This window comes from Dreissena polymorpha, chromosome 14 (genome assembly GCF_020536995.1).
Source record: "Dreissena polymorpha isolate Duluth1 chromosome 14, UMN_Dpol_1.0, whole genome shotgun sequence".
In the NCBI taxonomy this organism is placed as follows: Eukaryota; Metazoa; Mollusca; class Bivalvia; order Myida; family Dreissenidae; genus Dreissena; species Dreissena polymorpha.
In genome coordinates, this window is record NC_068368.1 from 25,259,129 (window position 1) to 25,285,484 (window position 26,356).

A 26,356-nucleotide genomic window follows, 5' to 3' on the forward strand; every position below is an offset into this window, starting at 1 on the left:
GATTAAAATGCTGGTAGATAAATTATTTATGATGAAATGTAATGTATACCATTCACATACATATGTACATGTACGATTTCGCTCGTCTGTTACTCCAACCCATTATTTCATTAAAGTTCTTCACATTTTAACGATCTTTGGAAAGCCAACTTGTAAATTATTGTGTTTTTCAGATTTTTTAAATAATATAGAACAATTACCACCGATTATAACTTCTAACGTGTGTTTGCGGTGTAGATAATTAAATCCAGTGAAACTTTTGTGAATATTTATTTGCCATTTTTCTTGAAAAAAAAAATACATTTTTTGCTTATATATTGCACATTTTAAGCATTATGTTCGGCGTTTTAACAGTTAAAATCAATTGACAATTTCTTGAGAATAATAAATCAATCATCTGTTATATTGTACTATGTTACATGTTTGTGTACATGCATTCAGACAATGATCATGATAATTCTTTGCACTCAATAATCCTATGAATGTACTCAAATTTAAATATGTGTACAATGTTGAAGAAAATCATTTCCCTTTGTGTTACAAAGTCGTTTCAAACAGTTAAATTCGTATAAGTTGAAGTTTATTACATATCATTGTAAAGATACATGTATCTTACATACGCTCATTATGCGCATATGCTAAACTGTCATAAATGATGAATTACGTCTAAACTGCCGTATGATCTCAAATTAAATCGAAAACAATAACTTCTCTGTGAGCAGTACACCAGTTTTTGATTATGGAAATTTATTCAGAAATGCGTGAGTGTATAAATGTCGTTTCTTAAAGTATTTAACATTTTAATTGGTCATAATATTAATTTATTCATCCACAAAGAGGCGAACAAAGTCTTTAGTTGAAGTGGCGGTTTTGAATAACGTTAGACCTTTCTACAATCGTAACGTTTGAACATCCACATGTTGTTTTGGTTTTAGTAAGTACTTATAAAAGTTAACACTCCACATACAATGTTCAAAATACCATTATTCCGATATTTAGTTTTGATAGTTAAATAGGGTAAATAATTATAGAAGCTTCAAAAGTACATATCGTTTACAATCGACGGATGTCAAGCCAACCACTACCCCCGAATTTAGATATTTTTGTTACAAGATCTATAGTCTTGTAATTCGAGGATAATTATTTTGATGAAATGAAGAAAAGCTTGCCGTCTTAGCACACTTTTCGCAACGAACTAATGTTCGATCTAATACATGCACTATAATAAACACAACATTTAATCTCATATCCTCGATTCACTACGCTTTTGTCTGAAAGTTTGCGTCATGTGGTCCAGTTTTAATTACGCTTATCAAGCCATCCCAGGACACGTATTCGTACAATTATAACAAAACTTAGAGTCATGAACATATGCGTTTCTTTGGACATAAAAAAATCGGCTAACGAATAAATCGTAGTATTAAGAGTAAGTGGGAATAGGGTGCAAGATCAAGTGTGTTGTTCAAAGTGGATGCCTTTGGAGTCACAATATTTTTGTGCCTTAACCGTAACATAATTTTGAAATATCCAGTTGAATTTAGCGTTTCGTTCGTACATGTATACGTTTTACGTCGGACAACTGTCTGCTGCGAAAAAATATGGTATTTTTGAGCACTGACTACCAATTTTAATCGTGTTATGACATAAAAAGGCCATCCAAGACAAATGTCAGCGTGTCAATCTCAATGTTAAAATAACGTGTCAACATCTTCCGTCTGCGCCCAAGATTAAAATAGAAGCCGCATTACACGAGAAGAACGCTTTACAATTCGATTGGTTTAAAACAAAATCAAAAACATGTGCACATATAAATCAACAATAAGTTATTTATTTTGGATGTGGCGCATTGTCAACCGTATGTGCACAGTTGTCACTGTGTATGAAATCTGCATGCAAGACGTTGATGTATCGATATATCCAGTATAAAGGTGAAGGTCAGTCAGTTACAAGCCACGTTTGTCCATGTTTACAAAATCAATGTCATTTGTAATAAAGAACTTCACTGGTTAACTTCCTCAAACTATTTTTGGAATTTGTGCATGTAAATATTTGGTTGTAACGTGCGTGTCTCCATAAAAACGTAATCTTATGGAGAATATGACTACATGACCGCAGGTGTCGCTTACCCGTGACATGAAAACGTGCATTTGCCAAGTTTTCCTAAATCACAAGATGTAATTAAAATGTATAAAGACTTCATTAAAATGACTAAGCTCTAATTGACAAATGTTTTACATCAACTTCAGGACAGCGAGCACAACATAAGTTTAATCACATTATTATTAAGCATTCTAATAATAATATATTATTCAAAACAATCATTTTAAACACCTATAAATTTATACTGTCACACAAAACATACATAAACTAGATTGTAATCATGTTCTTAAAATATAGAAATGCTATTAACGTCTGAGTCAGGATTTGCAACCATCGGGAAATGTACACCAAATGAACAGTTTTGAACAAGATTCATAAAGCTTATGTCGACGTTATTGTATTACGTTACTCATAAGGCCACTCGAGACTCTTAGAATTGGGCCCTAAGCAACAGCCCTCGGAGAACATTATCACAATAAGTTGGTGTTAATGGGTGGCTGATACCGAACGAATGAGAGTGTATACACCTGTGTAGAAACAGTTCCAAACTTAAATGTACACACCTCCCGCCGACGGAAAATGAATGTACTATGGTTCATGATTGGTATGATAATGATTGTGCCGATGGAAAGTGAATGTTCAATGGTTAATGATTGTCATTGTGATTGTGTCGATAGAAAGTGAATGTACTATGGTTAATGATTGTCATAACGATTGTGCCGATGGAAAGTGAATGTACTATGGTTAATGATTGTCATAATGACTGTGTGTGTGTGTGTGTGTGTGTTTTATAGAAAAATTTATCCATATCAGGGGTACATTAAACGTTTGCATATTAACGTAATTGTACACTTTAATCCAGCGTCGGAAAGTTGTCCAAAATATGGATTATGATTATTTATTACTTATTGAGTTATTTTTGCATAATTATTACGATATAAAGAATAAAAACATTGTTGAGTGTATCAAATAAATGCAAGAACACATGATAATTCCGTGATTCTACGATATTTTAGTTTGGATACCATCGTTAACAGTTCGCATGTACTTTTGAACCATAACATAGGTTACTACGCTACGGTTTAAGTACAATCCATTAAAGAGGAGGAAGACAGATGACGCATTGAAAAGTAGCGAGTGTGCTTCGGAAACACGCCCTTGTATTTGGGATGCTTTATATACAAGTATTATAATTATTTAATTTGGTGTCAAGAACACTTCATAAGATTTTTACCAATTTGAAAAATACTAAACCCAAGGGACACAATATGCCTGAATGAAACATGTTTGTTTTATATCTGTTGACTTCACGGATATTGTACATTGCAAATTTATAAAGTAATACTTCATAAAAATAAAAACATAAACATGTGTATTTGCCAACCATCAAACATACAAAAATCGTTTCATAACTTTTCATTTCTGTCACGAGATATTGGTATATATTGTCTAGAAGTAATTGCAGCAAAGAACGTGTCTTCGTTCGCAAACGCGTTACCCAAGTCTCAGTTTTGTTTCAAATAAAGACTTCCGAATTAGATTCATTGGCTTATTTCATTAAAAATATGCACATTTACATGCCAGCAAGGGTATGAAAGCTCTTTTCATGTGAACATGCGTGCTAACCGTATCAACGGGTTACAATTATTATATGAGAGTTCTTTTAATGCGAGCACGCATAATAACCTTATTGTAGGTATGCTATATAGTTTGCTGTAAGTCTCACGATAATATGGATTTGGGCTTTGCTCCGCACAGGCTAATCAGGGACAACACTGGAAAGTGTCGTCCCTGCATAGCCTGTGCGAACTTCATAGGCTAATCTTTGACGAAACTTTACGCACATGCATTGAACCCCCTTTCCACATAGCACAGCTCTTTTGAAAATTACGGGGAAACTGACGGAAGAGGAGAAGACAAGTCCACCTTATTGACATATCACCCGTTTTGACAGACAGTTTTGGGAAGTATATAAATCATCGAGGAAGCGCTCTGTTCGTATTGAGAACGCTGGTAGCGTACGGTTCGCCGATCGTTTGACACTACTCAATGAAAGGCAAGTGTAGCGAAGAAGCTCCTGGCTTGTTTAACTGCTGTTTAAGAGACTAGCGCACAGTCGGTCGAGATATCAGTAGAAATACTGTAGGGACGCAGGCGAGGAAATTAGTTTTAGTTGTGACAGCAACGATAGCGGACTGAACATATTCGTGTGCATATCAAAGCGTGGCTGATTTATCGGTCGTAAATTTGACTATAACATGGTCTATTATTGTTAATAGTGTCAATACGCCGTGAACTGGTGCGCGTGATTGTTAGTGGAATTAAATAAATAGTTATTACCGTAAAATAAGGTGTATAAAAAAGATATTGTTGGCGGTTGAAAGCGCATTGAGGAGAATAAAACACATTGAAAGTTTAACGAAGATTTATGACAATAAGGTTTAGTTAAATTTAATTACACCATTATCAGGACTCCTTGAGTGACAATTTAGCAATTCTTCTGAATGTGGAGTGTTCGATTTTTCTCCTAATTCTCACCAGTTAGTGTGTAAACATTTGATCGCAAATCAGGCTAAATGTACAAGTTTGAAATTGCGAGATAAAGCCGAGGATTTTTTCATGCTGGTACAATGAACGCCAATGTCCTCTCCACCTAGTCGATAAATTATCAGGGTAGATGAGTCGCGTCATTTTTGTGTTACCACAAAAATAAAGAGGGACGGGATAACGTTTGAACCCTGTGTTATACCTATCACAACTCGGCTGCTGGCGGCATAGCGCACACGTTGGTGATAGCAATATTTGTATACTTGGAAGCTAAAACAGGGATTTTATACACTTGAGGACAATTTTAGATAATTTCAAAGCTTAAGGTGTTTGTGTTTCAGTGAAAAATACGATCAAACGCGTTTTGGATGTTTATTTATAAAAATAATATGCAGTGAAATTAAATTGCTCTGGTTTTGGATTGCAGAAGTGAAATAGTGACTGCTGGAGTGCACTCGGATAGAAAAGTGAGGAAATAAAATATTAATTATTTAAACCGTTGAGTGTGAAATCGATGGGTTAAATGATCCGTTTTACATGCATGTTGATGCTACAGTCATTATTTTGTGAAGTTCTGTGTTGTATTTTAGTTCTTTGATAATTGATAATTGATGTCAACTTATCCACGAGTCGTTGGTAATGAAATCAAATTTTATGTTTTATTAATTAATATGATTAATTTGTTTTGAATATTATTATTAACAATGTTCACGCGTATTGTTTCAATGAAAATTGTAAGCTTAACATCATATAGTGCTTTTTTAACGAGCGTATTACGCATTTAAACGGAAAGACGTAATTTAATTTTGATGCACACTTATACATTTGTATATCCGCAGCTTGTGTTTACAAGTTGAGTTGTAATAGAAAACAACCCATATTTTTATAAACATAAGTGGTACGATGTGTACAATTTCGCATTCATGTAAACAGTTTATTTTAATACACGGTTTGATTCCATATCTCAACAGCTATCTATGTTGATAAGCTGCAGATATGAATCTTATCATTTCAGGACGATTTCCCCGCAAAGAAAAAATGGCAGATATTTGTTTATTATATTTTTAGATGGCTGATTTCGTGTGTCAGATTTATCTATAATTCCGACATGAAGTATTCTTGTGTAATTAACTACTCCCAAACAGAAAAACACAATTAAACAAAAAATATGAATAGTGTAACATCAATATGTGTACACTGTGAGCAAAACAAGTTTGACCCTTAGCAGGAAAATATATTTAATTATGGACAATCAAGCATAACAAGTTCGGCCCTTTACAAGTGTATAATTATATTAAATTTCGAGCAAAACACGTCTGGAACTGTGATAATGTAAAGTTATGTCATACTTTAAATTCACATTTATTTGCAGCACTGAAAGGCTGCATCTGTATGGTTCCATCAACATTTCCGTGATAATAATATTCGTTAAGAACTAACTTTTTTGGCGGGAATCTATTAACACGCTTAACTTTTAAACATAGTGCTCAACACGTGTTTTATCGCAGATTAATAAATTACTTAAATAACGTATTCAGTATTACGACTAGACCTTTGGTTTGTGTGCATCAATTTCGGTTATGCAGTATACAGATTATCCGCAGTTTGACCACTATAGCGTTGAGAAGTTATTGCGTGCATCTTTGAGTACTAAAATGGTAGTTTTATTGTCTTTTGTACGTTTTTCTAATTTCAGGATTAATGATGGCTGCATTGAAAATTCTTGTCAATGTGTTCTTCCTGTCCTGTTCAATAGCAACGGACCTTCGTGATGTCCGAGGTATGTGTGCTTTTTTAAAATAAAAGTCCAATATAGTTTTACCTTTTTTAATTGCAGTTTTTTATTAAGGTTGTGTCATAATGTTGTACACAATAAATGGTTAAAGTAGGGTGATTGAACGCGTTTTTGTTGGTTTGCTTTTTTAATTAAAATGTATGTAACTGAAATTACATTATTTTATTTGGCATACAATTTCATACATAATATAAATTATAATCAATTGCTCAGTTTTATGTGACGTTTTCTATATGACGTGTTTTGTTATTCCTTGTATAGTTATTCCTTGTATAGTTATTCCTTGTATAGTTATTCCATGTAAGGTGCTTATGGGGCTTGTCAATTTCAGTTTAAGGAGTTTTCAGTAAATTGAACATAAATTTTGATTCCTTTGATAAAATTAAAACTATTAAGTGTAGCTTATTATTATCTGAATTATTATCTATCTATATTAGAATTGTATTAAGTTTTTAATAATGCATTTACCTGCACAATTATGTGTAATAAAGTACACATAATTTGATTTATAATAAATGCATTTGAAAATAAAACATCTGAAAATATATTACCATTTCAAGGTTTTGAGCATTGGGACAAGAGATTAAGGAACAGTTTTGTAATTTCAAATTGCTTTACTGTAAAGAAAATTGTTATTAAAATACCGCCCCATAAATCAAGTTTCTTCTTAAGTTTCACTTAATTATAGGTACGGGTCGATTTTTAAATGTCCCCTGTGGTGGCTGATACCAAAACCGTAGTATTTAACCCTATAGTTACGCCCATTTACATTCACTAAGCAAGACTCAGTGTCGAGTTGTTGCAGACACCAAACATTTAAATTATATCAAACATGTTATATTTTGCAGATATTTTAATGATTCACAGACAAAATGTTTGATCCTTAAGGGACTTGTTCACTGTGAGTGTGACAAAATATCAGTACACAAAAATGCAATGGACTTGATAATTAATTGATGCATTAATTCCATGAAGCAAAATTTCATGGCTGATTAAGATTCTTACAAAATATATGTTTGCTTATTTATAATAATGACTTATAAAAATAAAAATAATTAAGTTTTTTCATAAAATATAATTAAAAATGAGTATCATGGAGTTTTAACCGTTTTTTATAAAACAACAATTCAAATTTAAACCATTTATGCCTAGTGGACTCTCCTATCCTTCTAAATTGGATCAATTTATTTCCAAAATTACGGATGTCTAGTATATTTATTTCTATATTTAGAATATTTCTTACAGAAATTCCTTTAAGCAAACAGCGCAGACCCTGATGAGACGCCGCATCATGCCGCGTCTCATCTGGGTCTATGCTGTTTGCCAAGGCCTTTTTTTAGACTCTAGGCATAAATGAGTTATTAAAGCTGGCATGGTGCAGTGATACCAGTTTATTATAAGCTTTTGCTCCCAGAGTTCCTTGGTTTGAAACCTAGGGCAGGCACATTTTCAATGTAATCTTTTTCTGTGTTTTCATTATTTAAATTTATCCCAAATATTAAAGTTTTATTAGTTTTATTACATCTTACCACATGAAAAAAAATAGTGAAAGTCAGTGAACACGTCCCATTAACATTGATACTTTAATCAGTAAAACTCAAATGACTGAATACAATTTGCATACAGTTTATTTCAAAAAATGAAAGATCAGTTGTTTTTTCAATACTCTAATTACATGTAAAATTTAGTGAAAGTAGAAGGAAAGTGTTTTACACATGTTGGAATGCATCTAATATATAAAGTCATTCTTCTGTGTACTGTTAACAAATTAACAAACTTTGATTAGTAGCTTGTTAGATAAACTTGAAGTTGATGGATTCCTGTGAAACACACTAACCCAAAAGAAAATTCATGATGTGAGGTCACCAATAAATTCTAACGGTACACAATCCCAACAGTACACAATCCCAACGAAAAAAGTAGAGGGGAAAGGATTTGATTGATTTTCATTTATCCTGCTGTTATCACAAGGTGTTTGCGATGTAGGGCAATCACAAATCGTTATGCTACCTCTCTGTCAATTTCTCTTATGTCAACATTTCATTTTAACATTAACACACAACTGATTGTTTGCCTTGCAATTACTACACTGAAGCTTTTCTTTCCCTCATAAATTTTGTCCCAAAACCACTGCATTCTGCTGTTCAAACAAGTAGAATGTTGAGCTAATATCATAAACTTCCAGTAGTGTTTAATCTTGGCATGTTTAAGAGCAATTTTCAATAGGAAAATGCACATTTTTTAGCTGCAGTGAATTTACTTTGATTGGGTGTTTGAGTTGCTTTTTATGCTCCCGAAGGAGGGCATATAGTGATCAGACAGTCCGTCCGTCTTTCTGCCCGTCCCACTTTGCGTTTAGGTTTCGAAAATGCTCATAACTTCTTATGATGTCGCTTCAGATAGCAATGTCATATTTGGCATGCATGTGTATATGGACAAGGCCTTTCCATACGCACAAATTTTGACCCCTGCGACCTTGACCTTGAACTTAGGGTCTGCGTTTAGGTTTCGAAATCTGCGTTTAGGTTTCGAAAAAAGCTCATAACTTCTATCAAGCGTTTATAGGGAGCAGAAGTCATCCTGTGGTGACAGCTCTTGTATTATATCAGATGCTGTTTCATTCAGTTTTTGTTGAGTAGTTAACGTAATCGTATCAGGTTCCAGATTTAGAGGACATGAACACTAGCACCTCTAAGAAACACGGGATAAAATGGTGGGAATTCATTTTAGTTTTGAATTAGATGTATTTCGATGAAGATTTTCTCCAAAACTGAGATTTAGAAAAATTCAGTGCAGAAAATGATTTAATTTAATAGAAACAATAAGCTTTATTAAATTTAAGTTTGAAATGTGCCCAAAGGAAACAATTAAAGGCCTCTGCTAAGGGACAGATAATAATGTTTGATGGATTCACACACATGGAATCACAAAACACCTCAACATGTTTTAGCAATTGGGCATAAACAGTGTGAATTGCATAAAAATTGTTAAAGAGTTATAATTATTACATAGGAAAATTTCATCATTATGGGATCTTATCAAGCTTTGCTTTTCAAGTTGTGCAGTGTTTCATTTTTGCTTTTGAATAAAGCAGCGGAACCTTTTCATAATATCATAATCAACAACTCTTTATGGTAACATCTTCAAATTTCAATTTCAAAACATAATTCCTTATGTTAATTTTGTAAAAAAGAAGGAAATCTCTATACGCCTCAGTGAATGTGAAAAATAAATAATTTATGTTGAACATCAATATGGATTGTTAAAAGCTCCTAATATGGAAATTTTCCTCTTCATACTGTGAATTACGTTAAACAGATTATTAACACGGTGTGGTATAAAATACTGAAGGTATGCAACTTGTACTTAATACTGTTCAGGAAAATTATCTTTCAATTAACGCCAAAATCGGCCTCGACTAATCTGTGAACTGTGATGAATACTTGTAATTCAGAGACTGGGGAATAAGAAACTGTGAACAGGGTTTATAAAATCAAAATTTCTATTTGGAGACTCTGTTTCTTTTGTGTTTTTACAAGAACGCACTTGATTAACTTTTCGGGCCAAGCGTCTTCAAAGGCAGATCATAATCTGAAACTTTTATCCATTCTAGAGGGTGTTCATTGCACACAGAATTGAAATTAAATCCTCAATTTAGATTTCAAAACCTTCACCAAGCAGCCGAGTGCATTATATGTTCTCAGTCCGTAAAAAAATACTATTTTACAATAAACTGTATGAAAAGTGTTTTCAGATGCATACAGCAATTTAAAGATGAAGGGATGTCCTTTTTAAGGTGACAGGAGAACACATGTTTACTGTAGAACACCTGATGTTGGCAATGTAATTCAAACCAACTCAAATTCCTTTACAATTTTTACATTACATCGCACAACTATTGTTCATTTGGTCGCGTTCGGTGGAGCAAATTGCCTGCTCAGTGCGATCTGGGGTCGTGAGGTCTCAAAATAAGTGACTTTGTTGAATGCTGGAGCTTCCACATTGTATTACTATCAGCGTAAAAGATTGTATCATATGCGAGATGAGCCCGTGTGGTTTTCTGCTTGTGATATCTGGTGTAAATGTTATCCCTGCAACAAGTACTGATTCAATACCGTGGGCAGCTCATGTTACCCGATTGCGAGCCATACATACAATGGGACATGATAAAATATTTATGTATATTTGTATACAAATGACTGTACACAGTCCATTGGGGTCCAAAGATTTCCACTCTCACATTATGCCAATTGGATATTGATAATTAGCAAATTAAATGGTTGTTTCACATGATTTATTATTGTATTACGAATTATTCTAATGGCTGATTAGTTTCACTTTTTTTTCTCATGCTTATTGATAAATGTAGTATACAAGCTTTGTCAGATTTTGGCAAACCAATACATTATGTCCTGGAGCATTCATTTCAATATTATTTTTTGTATAGGAAAAACTGAAAAAATCTGAAAATTTGTCTGTGTGGTTTACTTATTATTAAAATGCATTGTTTTAATAACTTCAGTGTTTTTTTTCATTCAAAATAGGGTCTTGTAACCGGAGCCATTTTTTTTTTTTTTTTTTTTTATTTCAATATTTTGTTTGACTCCCATCTAGAGCTGCAACGATTCACCAACAGCTCGATTCAATTTCGATTTCAGACACTCCGATACCGATTTTTTCGATTCGATTCATTTTCAAACCTAGTTTTATCATATATTCACTCTTCTGCCTCAAAATAAACATTTCTGTTCAAAAGTGTCGCATACCTAGATATCTTGGGCATTTGTCAAATTGTGTGTTTGTTTTATATAGTTTGGTTGGTTCAACAGTGTTTTAAAAACTGTTGAAAGTGTGTTAAATTAACATTTGTAAGAAATATTTTGCAAGAAACTGCAAATTGTCTTTCAAACTATGTCAACATTTCAATAAAACACATAAAAAAAGAATAGCAAATTACGACTCAATTTTAATATAAAAAACTTTTGACTAGAAGATTGTGTTGAATACACAATAATTTAAAATTAAAATAAATAATGATAAGAACATCTGGAATCAGTGGAGTGATAGTACTATCACTATTATACTTATATCCAACACCGCTACAAGCATGTCTACCATTGTGCCGTGACAGCATCACCTGTTACCTGTAGGACAAAGCACATTCTCTAATAAACTTAACAAATTCCCAGCAGAAACAGAAGTACTTTTCTGGCTGGCGACTTGAGTAGTTGCACTTGTGCTACCTCTTAGTCTTGCTAAATCAACGTTATGTTTGCATCAGTGAAGCACAGTTTACACATTGCTTTATTGGGAGGGCTACCATCCAGAAACCCAAAATACTGCCACTTTTTTTATTTTAGCTTCTTAGGCGCATCTGATAATTTCAATTTGTCGCCCACAACTTGTTAAGCCATTTTGAAGCTTTTTCAGAAAGTAGACTGTAACGCGCTTATTGATTGGATGACTAAAGTAATAAGCAGCCAATCGCGCGCGTCGTAATTACAGGTAAAGATAAGACCTACACCTTTCTGTATCAAATAGTCAGAATACAGAGAGCTTTATGTATCTATGTATATATATATATATATATGTCTATATGTTAAAGAATCGAATCGAATTTGGTAGGTTTGGTGTCGTAATCGAAACGACGCATTTTGAACCGATTTTCTATGCCTCGGATCGAATTGTTGCAGCTCTACTCCCATCCATATAATATCAACCTTAGTAAATATAATACTGAACACACTAACTTCTTGTATCCTCAATTTTGAAGCATTTGTTATCAAAACAACAACAACTCTAATTTTCCAATTTTAGTCAAAATTTTCCCAATCCAAAGGGACCCGCCCCATTCCCAAAATGGTGAAAAAAACACTGTACTTCAAATTCAAAATATGTTGAAAAACTGCCAGACTAGTGAAAACAAAGTGAAGCTGTTGTTATTTAATTGGGGATAATTATCATATTGTTTCAGATGATTATTTGATGTCAGGTTTGACATGGGTTGACAAGTGACACTGGTATTTTACTGACTGAATCATTTATTAATGCAAATATACATACCGGTATGTTTTTAATGGCTGTACTCAATGTTTATGTTTCTGTTGTTTTCTGGCAGACAAAGTTATGCTGTTTTTCAAGCAATATATTTGTAAAAACTGCCATGTAGAAAAAAAACAGAAATAAGCGTTAATGATTTAAGGGGCTTATGAACTCCAACATTTTCATAGTGTTGTGGTTAATACTAACTGATAACATTATATTTCCTGAAAAAAATTGCTTTTATTATTTAAATAAACCCACAATATATTTATTGTGTAAAACAACGCCATTTTAGTTGCTGAAAAAAATTAAAACTAACACAAGGGTAACAGTAAACCAAAACATATTATATAGCGAAAATGAGACATTAGGTCAACAAGATGTCTAGTGTTTGGTGCAGGCAGTTTGATGTATTTGCTTAATTGAAAATTGTCATTGTGTCAATCAAACAGCCAAAGAGGTGAGAGGTCATATTTATTGAACCCATGTAAACAGTCTCAGTGCAAGTTATATACAGTGCTTGTTAATTGTTAACCCTTTGACACTTAGATACGTATTTTTATGCAAATGTTGTCCTTAAAAAGTTGAATTTAATGTAAGACCTTGCTTTCTAAATTCAAGTTTAAAAGGCTTCATTTCCAACCCTTAGTTACTGATGAGCAACAAACAGCATAAAATCTGAACAGGGTTACTCACAGGCTGTTCTGGTTTTATGCTGGTTGCAAAAGCCATTTTAACTTTGCTTCTTATGAGGAAAAGGGTTAATTATTAAAGATGAATACATGGTTTATCTGAGTTAATGAAATGGTACATTAAAAATAATCGTCAAAGGGACCTTTTTGCCGATTGTCTAATGATGATTTTGCAATTATTTGTCTTGTCCAAAAAAAATAAATTGAAATACCAAACTGTTAATTTTATATACAAGCAAAACTACAGAATATACAAATTATGATTATTAATTAGGGGATAAAGCAAAGATGATTTTAACATTATTTTTTATTCTAACTTAGCATGCTAAAGGTTCTTAGAACTAAGCGCCTGCTAATTGATCATACAGCTGAAACTTTTGAAGAAATGTGTGGTTGTTTTTTCGGAACTTAAAAAATTATGATATATAACGTCATGAGAATCACTCGTAGAAATTTTGTATATTGACAGTCCTGATTTATTAATTTTTTACAGTATAGTATTTTTTATTTTCAGGTTCGTAATTTGATAATTAACAAAAGTAAATTTGTGTTCTTTGTCTGGAAAACGTTGTGGTTTCACATTGGGAAAAAATATTCAACTTCTCAACTGGCCATTAAAGTTTTACACACCTGGAGAAATGATATGGAGTTCAGTTAAAAACAAAATCGACCTTATGACACTAATTACTAATATTTGCCTTGGGTCACCCAGTTGAATGGAGGCCATATAAACCGGCAGGCAAAAATTTGCATGCTGTGAAATTAAGCAATAAATATTAAATGATGCCTATTCAATAAATTTGAACAGTAAGAAAACATTTAGTTTATATGTTATTAGATTCTCTGTATTATACATTTACAAAGTAAAATTAACTACATGTTTGATAAAAATGACAAATAATAGATTTCAAGTTTAACTTTTTAAACCTGTAGAAATGAGTTATTTTCATTTTATACTTTGCAGTGTTATTAAAATGTAATTATTATAAGTTTATTAAAGACAGCTTATTTCAACTGAGTTGTGTATCTGTGTATTAGGGATGCAACAAGTACAACAAATTAAAGGGGTCTTTTCACAGATTTTGGCATGTTTTGAAGTTTGTCATTAAATGCTTTATATTGATAAATGTTAACATTGGATATAAAAAGCTCCAGTAAAAAATCAAGAATAAAATTTATAAAAAGAAAAAAAGGTAACCCTCAGCAGGGCTCGAACCACTGACCCCTGGAGTCCTGGAGTAAAAAGTCTACCACTTAGACCACTCGGCCATCCTATTTGATATAATGACAGATGTATTTTATAATATAATGACAGCTGTATTTTATACTTTATATAAGCAATCATCGTAGTTTCACAAAATATAACAACAACAACAGAACTCTCCAAATTATTATTTTGTTTCGCGTTGCAATGCTTTATATTTTTTAGGTTTTTAAATCGTCAAAAGATGCATATAATGGCTATTTTAGAGCATTGTCAATGTTCAGTATTACTATTTCCTCACAAATATCATAATTAAAAAGAAAATTTGCGAATCTGAAACAACTTTTAAATTTTTGTCAATTTACCAAAACGTGAAAAGGCCCCTTTAAGCAATTTCATCCCAACTGGATCATACTTGAAGTAAAATCAGTATAGAAAAAAGCTGAACAAATTTGCATGACATCTCTGATTGCATACTGAGATTGGACTCGCACCTTTCAAATTAACTGTTGATAAATTTTGTATAAATATCACAAGATACCCCCATCAGTAACTAATCATTCTTGAGAGGGATTGGGTGGTTTACTACAAGCCATGAAATCATTAGACGCTTCATTAATCTGGATCATTTTGTCATCTTATACATCGTTTTATGTACCCTGGGTTTTCTATGCCAACTAATCGGAGGATCTCTGTGGTTGTAAATACTGAAAGGCGAATCTGTGCATCTGTGCTGTAAGACCATTTGAAAAAGAATCATTGGAAGATCTCTGTGGTTGTAAATACTGAAAGGTGAAACTGTACTCTTAAACCATTTAAAAGAAAATCATCGAATGCAGATGCTTTTATACATTGATGTTTTCTTAAGAAAAGGGATTGGGCCCAATTATTTTATTAGTACACTGGCTATATTTTAGATTTTAGGTAGGGAAGTTGTTTAAATGGTTAGTGTTTCATTCATCAATAATGTTCTTAGATATCAAATTGATTGGTAAAACTATTGTAGAGACTTACTCTCCTGTAATAAGAATCAAATTTTTGCATTTAATTACCATACGATTGAGGTAGCCATCTTGGAACATCTGCTAACATGGACTTCATTCTTTCTAAACTTGCTAAACCTGCCATGCGCGAGTGATAAAATATTATTTCCAGATGATGAGATTGTTGGATTATTTTTTTAGCAGCAATAAACCTGGCTGGCTGTGGCGATGATAAGGGCAATAATAACTAGGCGTTTAATTGGCAGGATAAAATGTGCAATTATAACCTAAACTAGGAAAACATGGCTAATTTAAGGCTCCACCATAGCATTAACCTTGCAGCCATGCTTATCCAGGAAATGTACTTGATGATTGACACAGTGGGATGAGGGTGTGGGAATTAAAATAAGAAAATACATCAGAACTATTCTTGTGTAGATATTTTGAGTTTGGAGTAAAATGAGTCAAAGGTTGAGTTTGAATACTTTGTATTGGCAGGTCGCCCTCAGTGTTGCAGCTATCAATTTTTGATCCCGTGGGGTGGGCCCGGCATTAAATTGGACTGAACCAGGGGCATTGCACCCTAGGTCAAGTACTGTCTCAATTTTTTGGTGGACTAGAGCTTTTAAGCCCTGGAAACAATTGCATGACAATGCCCACAGATTCACAGGGCTTTTTTCCTGTTTTTGGAAAGTCGCCTTTGGCCACCAAATTTTGTGGAAAAAAAAGTAGCAAACTGTTCCAAATTGTGAAAAAAATGAGTCTCAATCTGTTCATAATTGTGAAAAAAAAATGAGTTGCAAACTTTCTTGATGTTTTGAGTAGTGTAAATGTGAGTTAAATACATCAGATTCTGCTTTATTAATATATTATAAATGGCAATTCCAACCCTCACATGATATCACAGTTATGCCTTGTCTGCAAATGAGCTGTTGTTTACATAATTTCAGGGTTTGATGCAGGAAATGCCCTTGTAAAAAAAAAATGGATAACTAATTTTTAAGCATTCAATATAAAAGGAGGTTGTAAAACTTAGGAATTAGCCCAAAGTCATCTGGAGATCTGATATAAAGGTGTCAAAAAGTCAATACTTCTTTACTACCTCTTGATTACCTATTTGTGCTTTTTGAAACAAAACTCCTCAGAATTTTCAAATTTGTTTTTGAAGAAACCAATTTTTAATTTTCCAGATTATTAATTAATTTATTTTTATTAATCTCTTGTGAAGGAATATGCAAGGAAAATACCTTAAATTGTTCATTTGAGTGATGTTTCATTATGAAACACATATGCAATAAATTTGTATGAAGAATTCAAAGAACTGATGGAGCTATTAGAATTATTAATTGGCATTTAAGTGGTCCTCTTCTCTATGACATTAATGTGTCAAATTTTTAGATCTTTTTACTTGTTCGTAATATTTGATTTCCGCCACATATTTTTCTTAGTGTACATAGCTGTGTGAAATAATTCACATAAAGTGTTGCTATTATTATGGTATCCCCAATACTTTTGGAATGTGTATTTTTATAATTATATATTTTTACTGTATAATTCAGTTAGTGTTTACCATCAATGCTTCACTATCTTGATTTAAATAGTGAAGGATTTTAATTAATTGAATTGACAAAATGTGATTATTCAACATGTTACAAATGCATTTAGTAAGAAAAATCACGCTGTATTCACCCATTTTCAGATGTTGACTATGGAAACATCGCTATTTAATGTAATGAATCCTTTGACTTGTAATAATCCGGATGCAATTAGAAAATCTATAATACGGAAACACTTGGTTAGTGGTATTGAGATTTCTTCATTACAATTTTAACACTACTAGTCATGTAAAACTTAAATCCATCAACAAAATGTCATATGGTAGAATGTTTTCTTATCATGCGAGTACGGAATACTCCATTAAACTGTTCATTGGTTCTTAGCTACCATTCAAGATTAATGTACTCGTTTCAACTAGTAATGTGCTTTTAATATAGAAAATTGTTGCGAATGAAAGAATAATTGACAATGGTGTAATTGAAGATCAGAATTGATGCATTGTTACTAAATTAGTTGAATCATGGTTTCTTGAGGAAAAAAAGAACAAGATTAATACAATAAAAAAACATTTCTTAAACCTGCATGGAAACTTTGACGCTTATTTATGTGGTAGAAAAAACAGAAAGAAAACAGGAACAAGATATTAACAACAACAGAAACAAAACAGTTCTTTAAACAAATTAATTGCCTAACAAACTTTACTGGCGGTGTATCTGTCAACATAGCAGGCAAACCCAGAATTGAGGAGGCAAAAAAACACCATACAACCACAGTTTTCAGCACAGATCATTATTGTGATATAAATCAATTTAACAAGCTTGTTAGGGAGCAACTGTTTGAAGAAAACAAAGGCAAGTGCATCAGAAGATTTACTGATTGCTTTCAGTACATGATCTTGTTTTTTTCTCCAAATAGCTGCTTCTTTGCCAATCTTGCATAAATATGTTATGCATAATCAGTGTAATGATTAACTTTGCTGTAAAGGACTTTCCTTTATTTTAATTATGCTTTCCGATGGTTTTTAATAGAGAAATATTAATGAATTATAACTGATAATGCACTGTTTCAAACAGTGAAAACCAACTATTATTCTGTGAAATGACATCGTTTTTATGATGTTATGACATTAGTATTTCAGAAAAAAAATACAAAAATTTTCACTTGAAAGCAGTAAATAAAATGATGTGGTGGAGAGTTGATTTTAATTCACTCTTGATCATAGAAAAAAAATGTCTTGTGGCTGTGTCACTCGTGAAAATATTATTTTCTATGATCACTCGTGCATTTAAATTGATAATCCATCAAATCCAACTAATATCCTCTAATATTCTATGTAAGGGACTTTTTGGTCACACGGTATTATCCCATGTAAAATGTACTTTAAAATGTGCATTTAAAATTATTTCTTTTTAATTCTTATTCTGGAATGTTTCTCACAAATACCATTAGCATTGCTGATTGTGCATATATAAGGACAACTTTAAGACCTCACATCCTTAGATTGTCATAAAATGACTTTAAGTCATGACTACTCATTTCATAATTGTTCATTAATTCAAACTCACATAGTCTACATTGAGGGCTTTATTTCTTGATTATGCAAGAAGCTTATTGCTTGAGTAATGATACCAAATATTCAGAAACATTGGCATGTTGATAATAATATTTATTTGTTAATACAAGTGCAGACTCTGCTGGAAATAAATATTTATGCATATCTATGAGGAACTGCCTCATTATTTTTGCTCCAGCTCAAAACCACCCATATACTTTTGCCTGATTGCAGTCTACATTTACATATTTCATGCCATAATTATCTTGACAGAAAGTAAACATTCTGGGTGTGTGCTGCATGTTTCTGTTCCTGGTCAGAATTGCCTGATGAAATGGTAGCAAAATAAGCGCAATTGTCACAATCGGTAGTGTACCACCAGATAGGCCTATTAATGACTATTTATTGATACATTATTTTTTTAAAGTTAACTTACATAATCATTCTTGTTTACTTTACCTTCTTATTTACTAAAAAGACATCGTAAATAGCTGTTTTAAATGTTTAAAGTTTTGTCAAAATCAAATTTTTAATACACATTTGTTTGCCATTTCCCAACCAAGGGTTGCTATATTTCTATAAAACTGATGATAAGCGTGTGATAATTTAACACGTTTAATCAAAAAGGTCAATTACAAATAAAGATCAAATTAAATGAATGAAAGTAATTTTCCCAAAAAATATGTAAAGGCAGGTACAATTTCATTGGATAGGTAGGCAATGACAACAAAGATATTTTAATTACTGTTTTTATGCCCCCGCATCGATAGATCGGGGGTATATTGTTTTTGGCCTGTCTGTCTGTCATTCTGTTATTCTGTCCCAAAACTTTAATGTTACAGTAAAGTTTTGCAATAACTTTTGAAATATTTAAGATAGTAAATTCATATTTGGCATGCATGTGTATCTCATGGAGCTGCACATTTTGAGTGGTGAAAGGTCAAGGTCAAGGTCATCCTTCAAGGTCAAAGGTAAAAAAAATCAAAACCAAAACTTTAATATTACAGTAAAGTTTTTTTGCAATAACTTCTGAAATATTGAACAAAGCAACTTCATATTTGGCATGCATGTGTATCTCATGGAGCTGCACATTTTGAGTGGTGAAAGGTCAAGGTCACAGTCAGGCTTCAAAGTCAAAGGTAAAAAAAGCCGCGCATTAGGGGGCATTGTGTTTCTGACAAACACATCTCTTGTTTTGATAGCACTAGTTACTGCTTGTGAATCCATGTTTACATGTTGACTGTGACCCCAGGGTTTTTTTCGGCGTAAGCTGTATTAAGCCAGCTTTTCACCTTAGCCTGACCTTTGTTAGCGTCCAATAGAATTCAAATAAAACTTCCCGTGGCCAAGTACAGATGAATACACTTCATTGACTGCATTGGCTGATTTGAGAATACGACCAGAACATTGGAAACATGTCCGCGTCTTTGTAACACTGTTTTACTGCGTGTTCAGCATGAAACAATTTTATATCTAATGAAAAGGCTTAATAGATAGAACAGTTTTACACTCAATCTCGACATCAATACAGTTTGTGCGTCCACCTTTTATTTTCAGAAGATTTTCAGCGCGAGAACGTTTGCACTTAAAGGCTATGTTTTCATACTTAGTACTAACTTCCATATTCCTGTCAACATGTTAAAGTATAGAGAGCAGTGGAAGCGAAGACTCACTTTAATGCATTGCATTTCAACTTGCGAGGTATATCGGGTCAATTTGCGGCCACTGTGAGTGAATGTCAGAGTTTACGTACAGGTCATCGCTGCGTCTCTACCCTATGTGCTGATCGGAGTTCGCGGCCAGGAAAATAATCGTTACATAATAAAGACGCTATAGCGTGAACTAGGTGAACTGGAATTTTCTTTAGACCAGACAGATGTTAAATGAAGATATCCAGCGATATCATATGGTATGTCAATAATAGATTCTTAATGTGTTTTACAACAATACCATGATAAATATTATTTTTAATTAATTTAACAAGAATTATGCCATCATATTGACTAATGAATTAAGCATGAGCGCAATGATTCTCGATACTGTTAATAATCGAATCAAATAGCAACGCCAGACAAACCACTAAAACAGGTTTGTTTGAAGAACGCGCGTATAAATATTTAAAATATGTACGGATACTTCTCGTGTGGCCGGTTGACTCATATGTTTTAATTTCACTTCCATTCTTCTTTTGGTTTTCTGTTTTGTATCTATGCGTTTATGACCAGCAATATGTAATAATGTAAAATAAGCCGCGAAAACTCCGTGTATCATCCCGTACTGCGTTTGCTGCAGCTAAGAACTGCACAGAAAAAGACATTCGCTATCTTTGATCTCATTCATTGAAGTCTTTACCTTTCATTAACTGCAACCACAATCAACGCCGTATATCTTTTTTAAAGATATTTCTTGTTAGATGTATTTTGACCATATGTTTATATTCTACATGGGGTTTTCATGGAAATAGGTTTGGTTTGTCCAGCCTAATGCTTGTAAGTTGTTGTTTTTGGTCTTAAGAATTGAAGTGACCACAGTCTCTACAGAAAACTGAATATTTCCGAGCTTTCTAGATTACAATTTATTTTTGTATTGAAAAATTACACAGACCCAAGTAGCACAAAATGAACCTCATGTTCATGCAGGTGGGCCACAGGAATGCTGCTGCTAATAATAGTGAGTGAATGAAATCAGTTATGTTCCATTTGCAATTAAATATGTTTATGTCGATGCCTTAAAATGCATATGTACTTCACGAAATATGAAAGCCTAAACATATCATTAAGTCTTCTAAACTAGGATTGATCATATGATTATAAACGAATATTGACTGAAGTAACACAAGTCTCATTTTATTATTAAATAATATGCATAATTAGGAGTATCCATTAGTTACTGATTCGTTTTATTCCAATTGTAATTTGTTATTCTGATACTCTTGCAAAGGATGTTTAGAAATTTACAGTTTGTGGGTTTGTCTGCATAAAATGTTATATATTTTTGTTGCAAACTTTTTCTACTTTTTTCAAGTGAATAACATGTAGGTGTTGAAGAAGAATATTTATGTGCAGCGTTCTATTTATTTCTGAGTTAATTATTACGTTAAACTTAGCCATGGGCATGGCTAATATTCTGGTGACAAAGCTATGTGGGGTTAGTATAAGTCACGTTTATGACAAAGCTGTAGTTAATGATTATTAATAAACCATAATATTTCAAACTGAAATAGCCAAGGGCAGGGTTTTTAAGCCCCTGGACTAAAAAGCTTCATAAAAAAGGCCCTCGTGGCGAGACTTTTAAATACATGACATTTTGTTGTGTTATCTTTGTATATTTTAATAATGACATTTCTTGGCTTCTTGTTATGGCTTGCATTCATTTTTGTAGAGTTTTCCTTTCAAGTGTAACTAATAGCAATGCAGCGTTATCTCTGATGGTTTAAAAGCATTCTACTTGATCATCATTAGTTCGTCAAAACAAGTTTCAGAAACTTGTCAACACGGGTGAAGCTCTGAATTTTAACATACTGAAACCATTGGAAAGCAAAACCATGTGTTTGGTAATATAGGGTTATTTTAGTTACTTGTATATGGCGCTGTCACAATTATGGAAAAGTGAAGTGAGGAGAAGAGGTCAGGATGTTTCTAAATATAGAACTGTTTGTTTAAGTGATGAAATTGCCTTTAAAGGTTTTGAATTGGAAATTTATCACAAATATTTTGATCATGCCATGTTTTAAATGATATTAAGGTATTTAAGCTTCTAGGGAGTATCTCTTATCTTTTTAAATAATATTTAGTGGCACTCGGGTTCCGTTAGTTCACAAAAGATATTATAAATTTTCTACCAAAACACCTATCGTCTTTGTAACTTATGCTTTCAGTTTTACAACAAAAAGTTATTACAATTTTGACCAAATCATATTCTGATCCAAATATTGCCATAGAATCCAACAGACCAACAAAATTAGTTCAAGAGTTTCTTAATATGAATTACGCATATTAAGATGAAAAAACTTCTTCCACATGGGAATGGCTAAAAAAAGTGTTTGGCTGTTTAAGGTCTAGAAGATGAAGCAAATAATTTTTTTTTGGGCCACATCAACTTTGTTAATAACATTAGAAGAGAAAAAAGAAATGATGTTGTTTATAAAATCAATATGTTTCAACTCTTTTGAAAGAATGAATGGACTTAAAGCCCATGCAAGAAAGAGCTGACTGATTATTGACAAGCATTGTGTATAAATTATATAAATATTTAGGTTGCTTAAGTTGTACATGTATCCTGGGCACTTCAAAAACAACAATATCTGTGCCTGGACCACTTGAGGTTATAGCTTTCTGGGACCAGTTTAGTTTACTACTAAGAGGGGCCAAAGTGAAACAAAACTTCCTCCTGATTTTGAGAAACAATATAATGCATTTAAAAATAAATGGTTTTATGATGACATGTTTATGAACCAGTTTATTACAGGAAATGATCATGTAAATGTAAAAAAAGCTGTTTCCTGGCAAATTTTCACTCTAAACCTTCCTATATATAAGCTTTATTGCTTTTTAAAGCCAAATACTTATCAATGACACACCCATAAGTTTGTTTTCTGGGTAGAACAACTATTATAGGGATTTCAGAGAGATCTAGCATTATGGCTCCTTGAACTTAAGGGCCGAAACCCATGACCTTTTAGTTGCCAGACAGACACCGAGGCAACTTTGATAATGCACTTGTAATATGCAATATCTATGGTTATCATAATTCTCACAATGGAAGGATGGGTTGTGGTTTATATAATGAATATGTTTTTGATTTTGATAGGAAAATAAATATGCTGACGTTGGGGACACTTGATACTAAAACTAACCTGCAATGAAATAGCTTAGTAAGTTATAACTATTATCTTCAATTGCACAATTTTATTATGTTTGGTAACAAGATGCAAAGATCGCAAATATGCCTTTTTTTGCTAATTGGGAGATTCTTTTTATTCGCATGGTGGCTGCTAACACATTTAATACAAGACCTAGTGCACGAAGCCTTTGTCTGAAGAATGTTTCATTCTTTTTTGTGCCATTAAAGCGCAATTGGTAAAATTCTTATATAGTTATGGACGGCATAAATTACAGGTTCTGGCATATTTTATTGCGCAATAATCAGAGCGCTCTCACAAATCCTCCTGCATGATCCTCGATGGCGGGTATTAAACCAATGAGAATTTACAGTCTGGCATAGCTGGTAAAAAAATTCATTGAATTAGGATGGGATATCTTCAGAGAAAAACCAGTAGGAATTTGAAAAGCATTGTAACGAATTCAACACATATATAGGGTATGATATTACGTAATTTAATATAAAAATGGTTATCAAGAATCTGTAGCAGCATAAGTCTTACTAAAAAGTTATAATGAGATATTATATCATATGTTATATCTTAGCTTTAATGTAAGCTCAGTTCGCTGTTGGTGCATCTTAATTTTTTCCAATCCCGCAGTGTTATAGCTTTAATGGTGTGCATGTTAACACATTTCCCCACCCACTGTTAAATGTGATTAAAATAGACGTCAGGGTATTAAGGAAGCAGAGGTTGTACATTTGCACCAGCGGGTGATTTTGCTTATTAAATCCAGTGCCCAGACTGGAATTACAGGGCTCTAACATGGAAACCTGGACCGAGAAAAACTTGCACTGAGAAGATATATATTTCAGATACCTATACCTGTTGATGCTATATCCCTTTCAGTGCGGGAACCGAATTTTAAAGGCCTTTACAAACAGTTTGGATCCAGATGAGACGCCACAGAACGTGGCGTCTCATCAGGATCCAAACTGTTTGCTATTCTGATAGTATTCTTTGAAAAAAAATCAAAGAAAATGCTTATTTTAGAAATTCAGCAGACAACATTTTAGCAGACGACAAATTTCCCAGCATGCAAAGGGTTATGCAGGCATGTCAAAGAAACATAATCAAAACAGTTGGAAGTCTTGGGTTCATGTCTTGTTAAATAACACTAATAGCTTAGTTGTGGATTTTCACGAAATTATTTCTTGCGTGTGCAGAGTGACTCTCATGCTATTTATAAGAATCTGATAGTAAAGTGTCGGATATTGAACAATCTGCTTGTTCACATAGGAAGAAATTTTAGTTGTATAATGGTTTGCATTAAGTTAGCTGTTTGATGGATATTCTGCTTTAGGCTCATTGTCTTGGGTCATGTATTCTCATAAATTAGTTGCCCCATAAAGCGCGACCTTATGCATTGCGGTGCTTATATTGAAGGAAAATGATGTTAAAGTTTTAAAATACAATTTAGCTGAAAATGTTACAAATTCTTAAATACGACTGATGATCATTTTAAAAATAATAAAGACAAATATTGAATTTAATAAACTTTCTGATTTGGACTGAATATTGGCCTAAAATCCGAATCAAGTCAAGCATGGGTGGGTTTGAAAACATGATTCTGATTCCCTATCAATTTTCAAGTTCAGTCGAATATTTTACAGAATTTTTTCAAACATTTTATTGTCTGTTAATAAAGCTCAAAAAAGGTAAAAACCTGGGTAAGATAGCTACATGTACATCCAAAAAATACTGTTAGTTTCACGCATCCGGTTGTCAGCACTACATTCTGCAAGAGCTTATTGCACAACCGGCCTGGGGTTTGTACAGCCTATCCAGGCAAACTGCTGGGTCGTTGACAGGTCCCATCAGCAGAACATCTGTAAAAGGTACATCAAAGAGCTGGGGGCGTGTGGCTAGGGCTCCTCTCCTATTGCAACACAAACATGGGGCTTTCAGACTGAGTTGCCTCACTTGGGCCTCCACCCTGGGGCATGGACCTGGCTTGTGTCTTGGGTTTCTTTGTCAATAGCTGTTGAAAGGGACGAAGGATATATAATAACGTTGATGTACTGGTTTCCCCTGTTGCTTTCTGGGTCATCTTTCTATGTTTCATGTGGTCCAAATTTCCCTAGACTCATATAATTAGGTTAAATACAAAAATATTATAATATGAGACTTATTCTGGAAAACTGGTGCTTAAAGCATGTGTGCCAAGTGTCTACAATATTAGCCTGTGCAGTCCATACAAGCTAACCAGGGACTTCACATGCCACTTAAACTGGAATTTAAAAGAGGCATCCATTAAAGAAAAAAATCAATAAATGTGGAAAGCTCTTTCGCTGATATGCCTTTGTAGACCTTATAGGCTAATCTGGGATGTCTCTTTAAGCGCATGCCATAAGTCCAGCCCCTGCGAAATGTTGTTCTGCAGTTTACGAATAATTTGTGATCTGTTCATGAACTGTTCGTGAACTGAGTTCATGAATTGTTCACAAATAGTCAGTGAACAGAAAATGAGCCAAGTCTGTGAAATGTTCTTGAAATTTTAGTTCATGAACTGTTCATGAACACTAATGGCATGAAGTGTTCATGAAATATTCTTGAAACCTAATGGCATGAAGTGTTCATGAACTATTCTTGAACCCTTATGGTATGAAGTGTTCATGAACTATTCGTGAACCATTATGGTATGAAATGTTCATGAACTATTCATGAACACCAATGGCATGAGTTTTTTCTTGAACAGTTCATGAACAACACAATTCTTGAAACATTCTTCAGGGTTTTGCTGTTCATGAACATTTTTCTTCTATTTTTCAATGGCTCATTTTCTGTTCATGGACTGTTAGTGAATAGTTCATGAACCATAGTTCTTCAAGAGTTCATGAACTGAGGTGGCATGAAGTGTTCATGAACTATTCATTGGAACCAATGGCTGATCAGTTCAGCCGGTAATTTATTAAAGACTTACATTTTCAAATATAACATAAACCATGTGCCTTCTGTTTCAACTTCCTGTGCACACAATATTCTTCCTTTGTAAAAACAGC

The 26,356-nt window shown here is 33.2% G+C and overlaps 1 protein-coding gene across 6 annotated transcripts in view; it reads left to right on the forward strand.

Moving 5' to 3' along the window:
- The window catches only part of LOC127858674 (fibroblast growth factor receptor-like 1), a 170,200-nt gene that overhangs the window by 82,226 nt on the left and 61,618 nt on the right, over nt 1-26,356 (forward strand). For 3 of the 6 annotated variants that reach the window (XM_052395880.1, XM_052395881.1, XM_052395879.1), the window contains exon 2: nt 6,344-6,427. In XM_052395880.1, the coding sequence (XP_052251840.1) occupies nt 6,349-6,427 (79 nt within the window). In that variant the 5' untranslated portion in view covers nt 6,344-6,348. Of the gene's footprint in view, nt 1-4,107; nt 5,115-5,243; nt 5,284-6,343; nt 6,428-26,356 lie in introns of those variants that run through there. The other 3 variants (XM_052395877.1, XM_052395882.1, XM_052395878.1) reach the window with 2 other exon arrangements.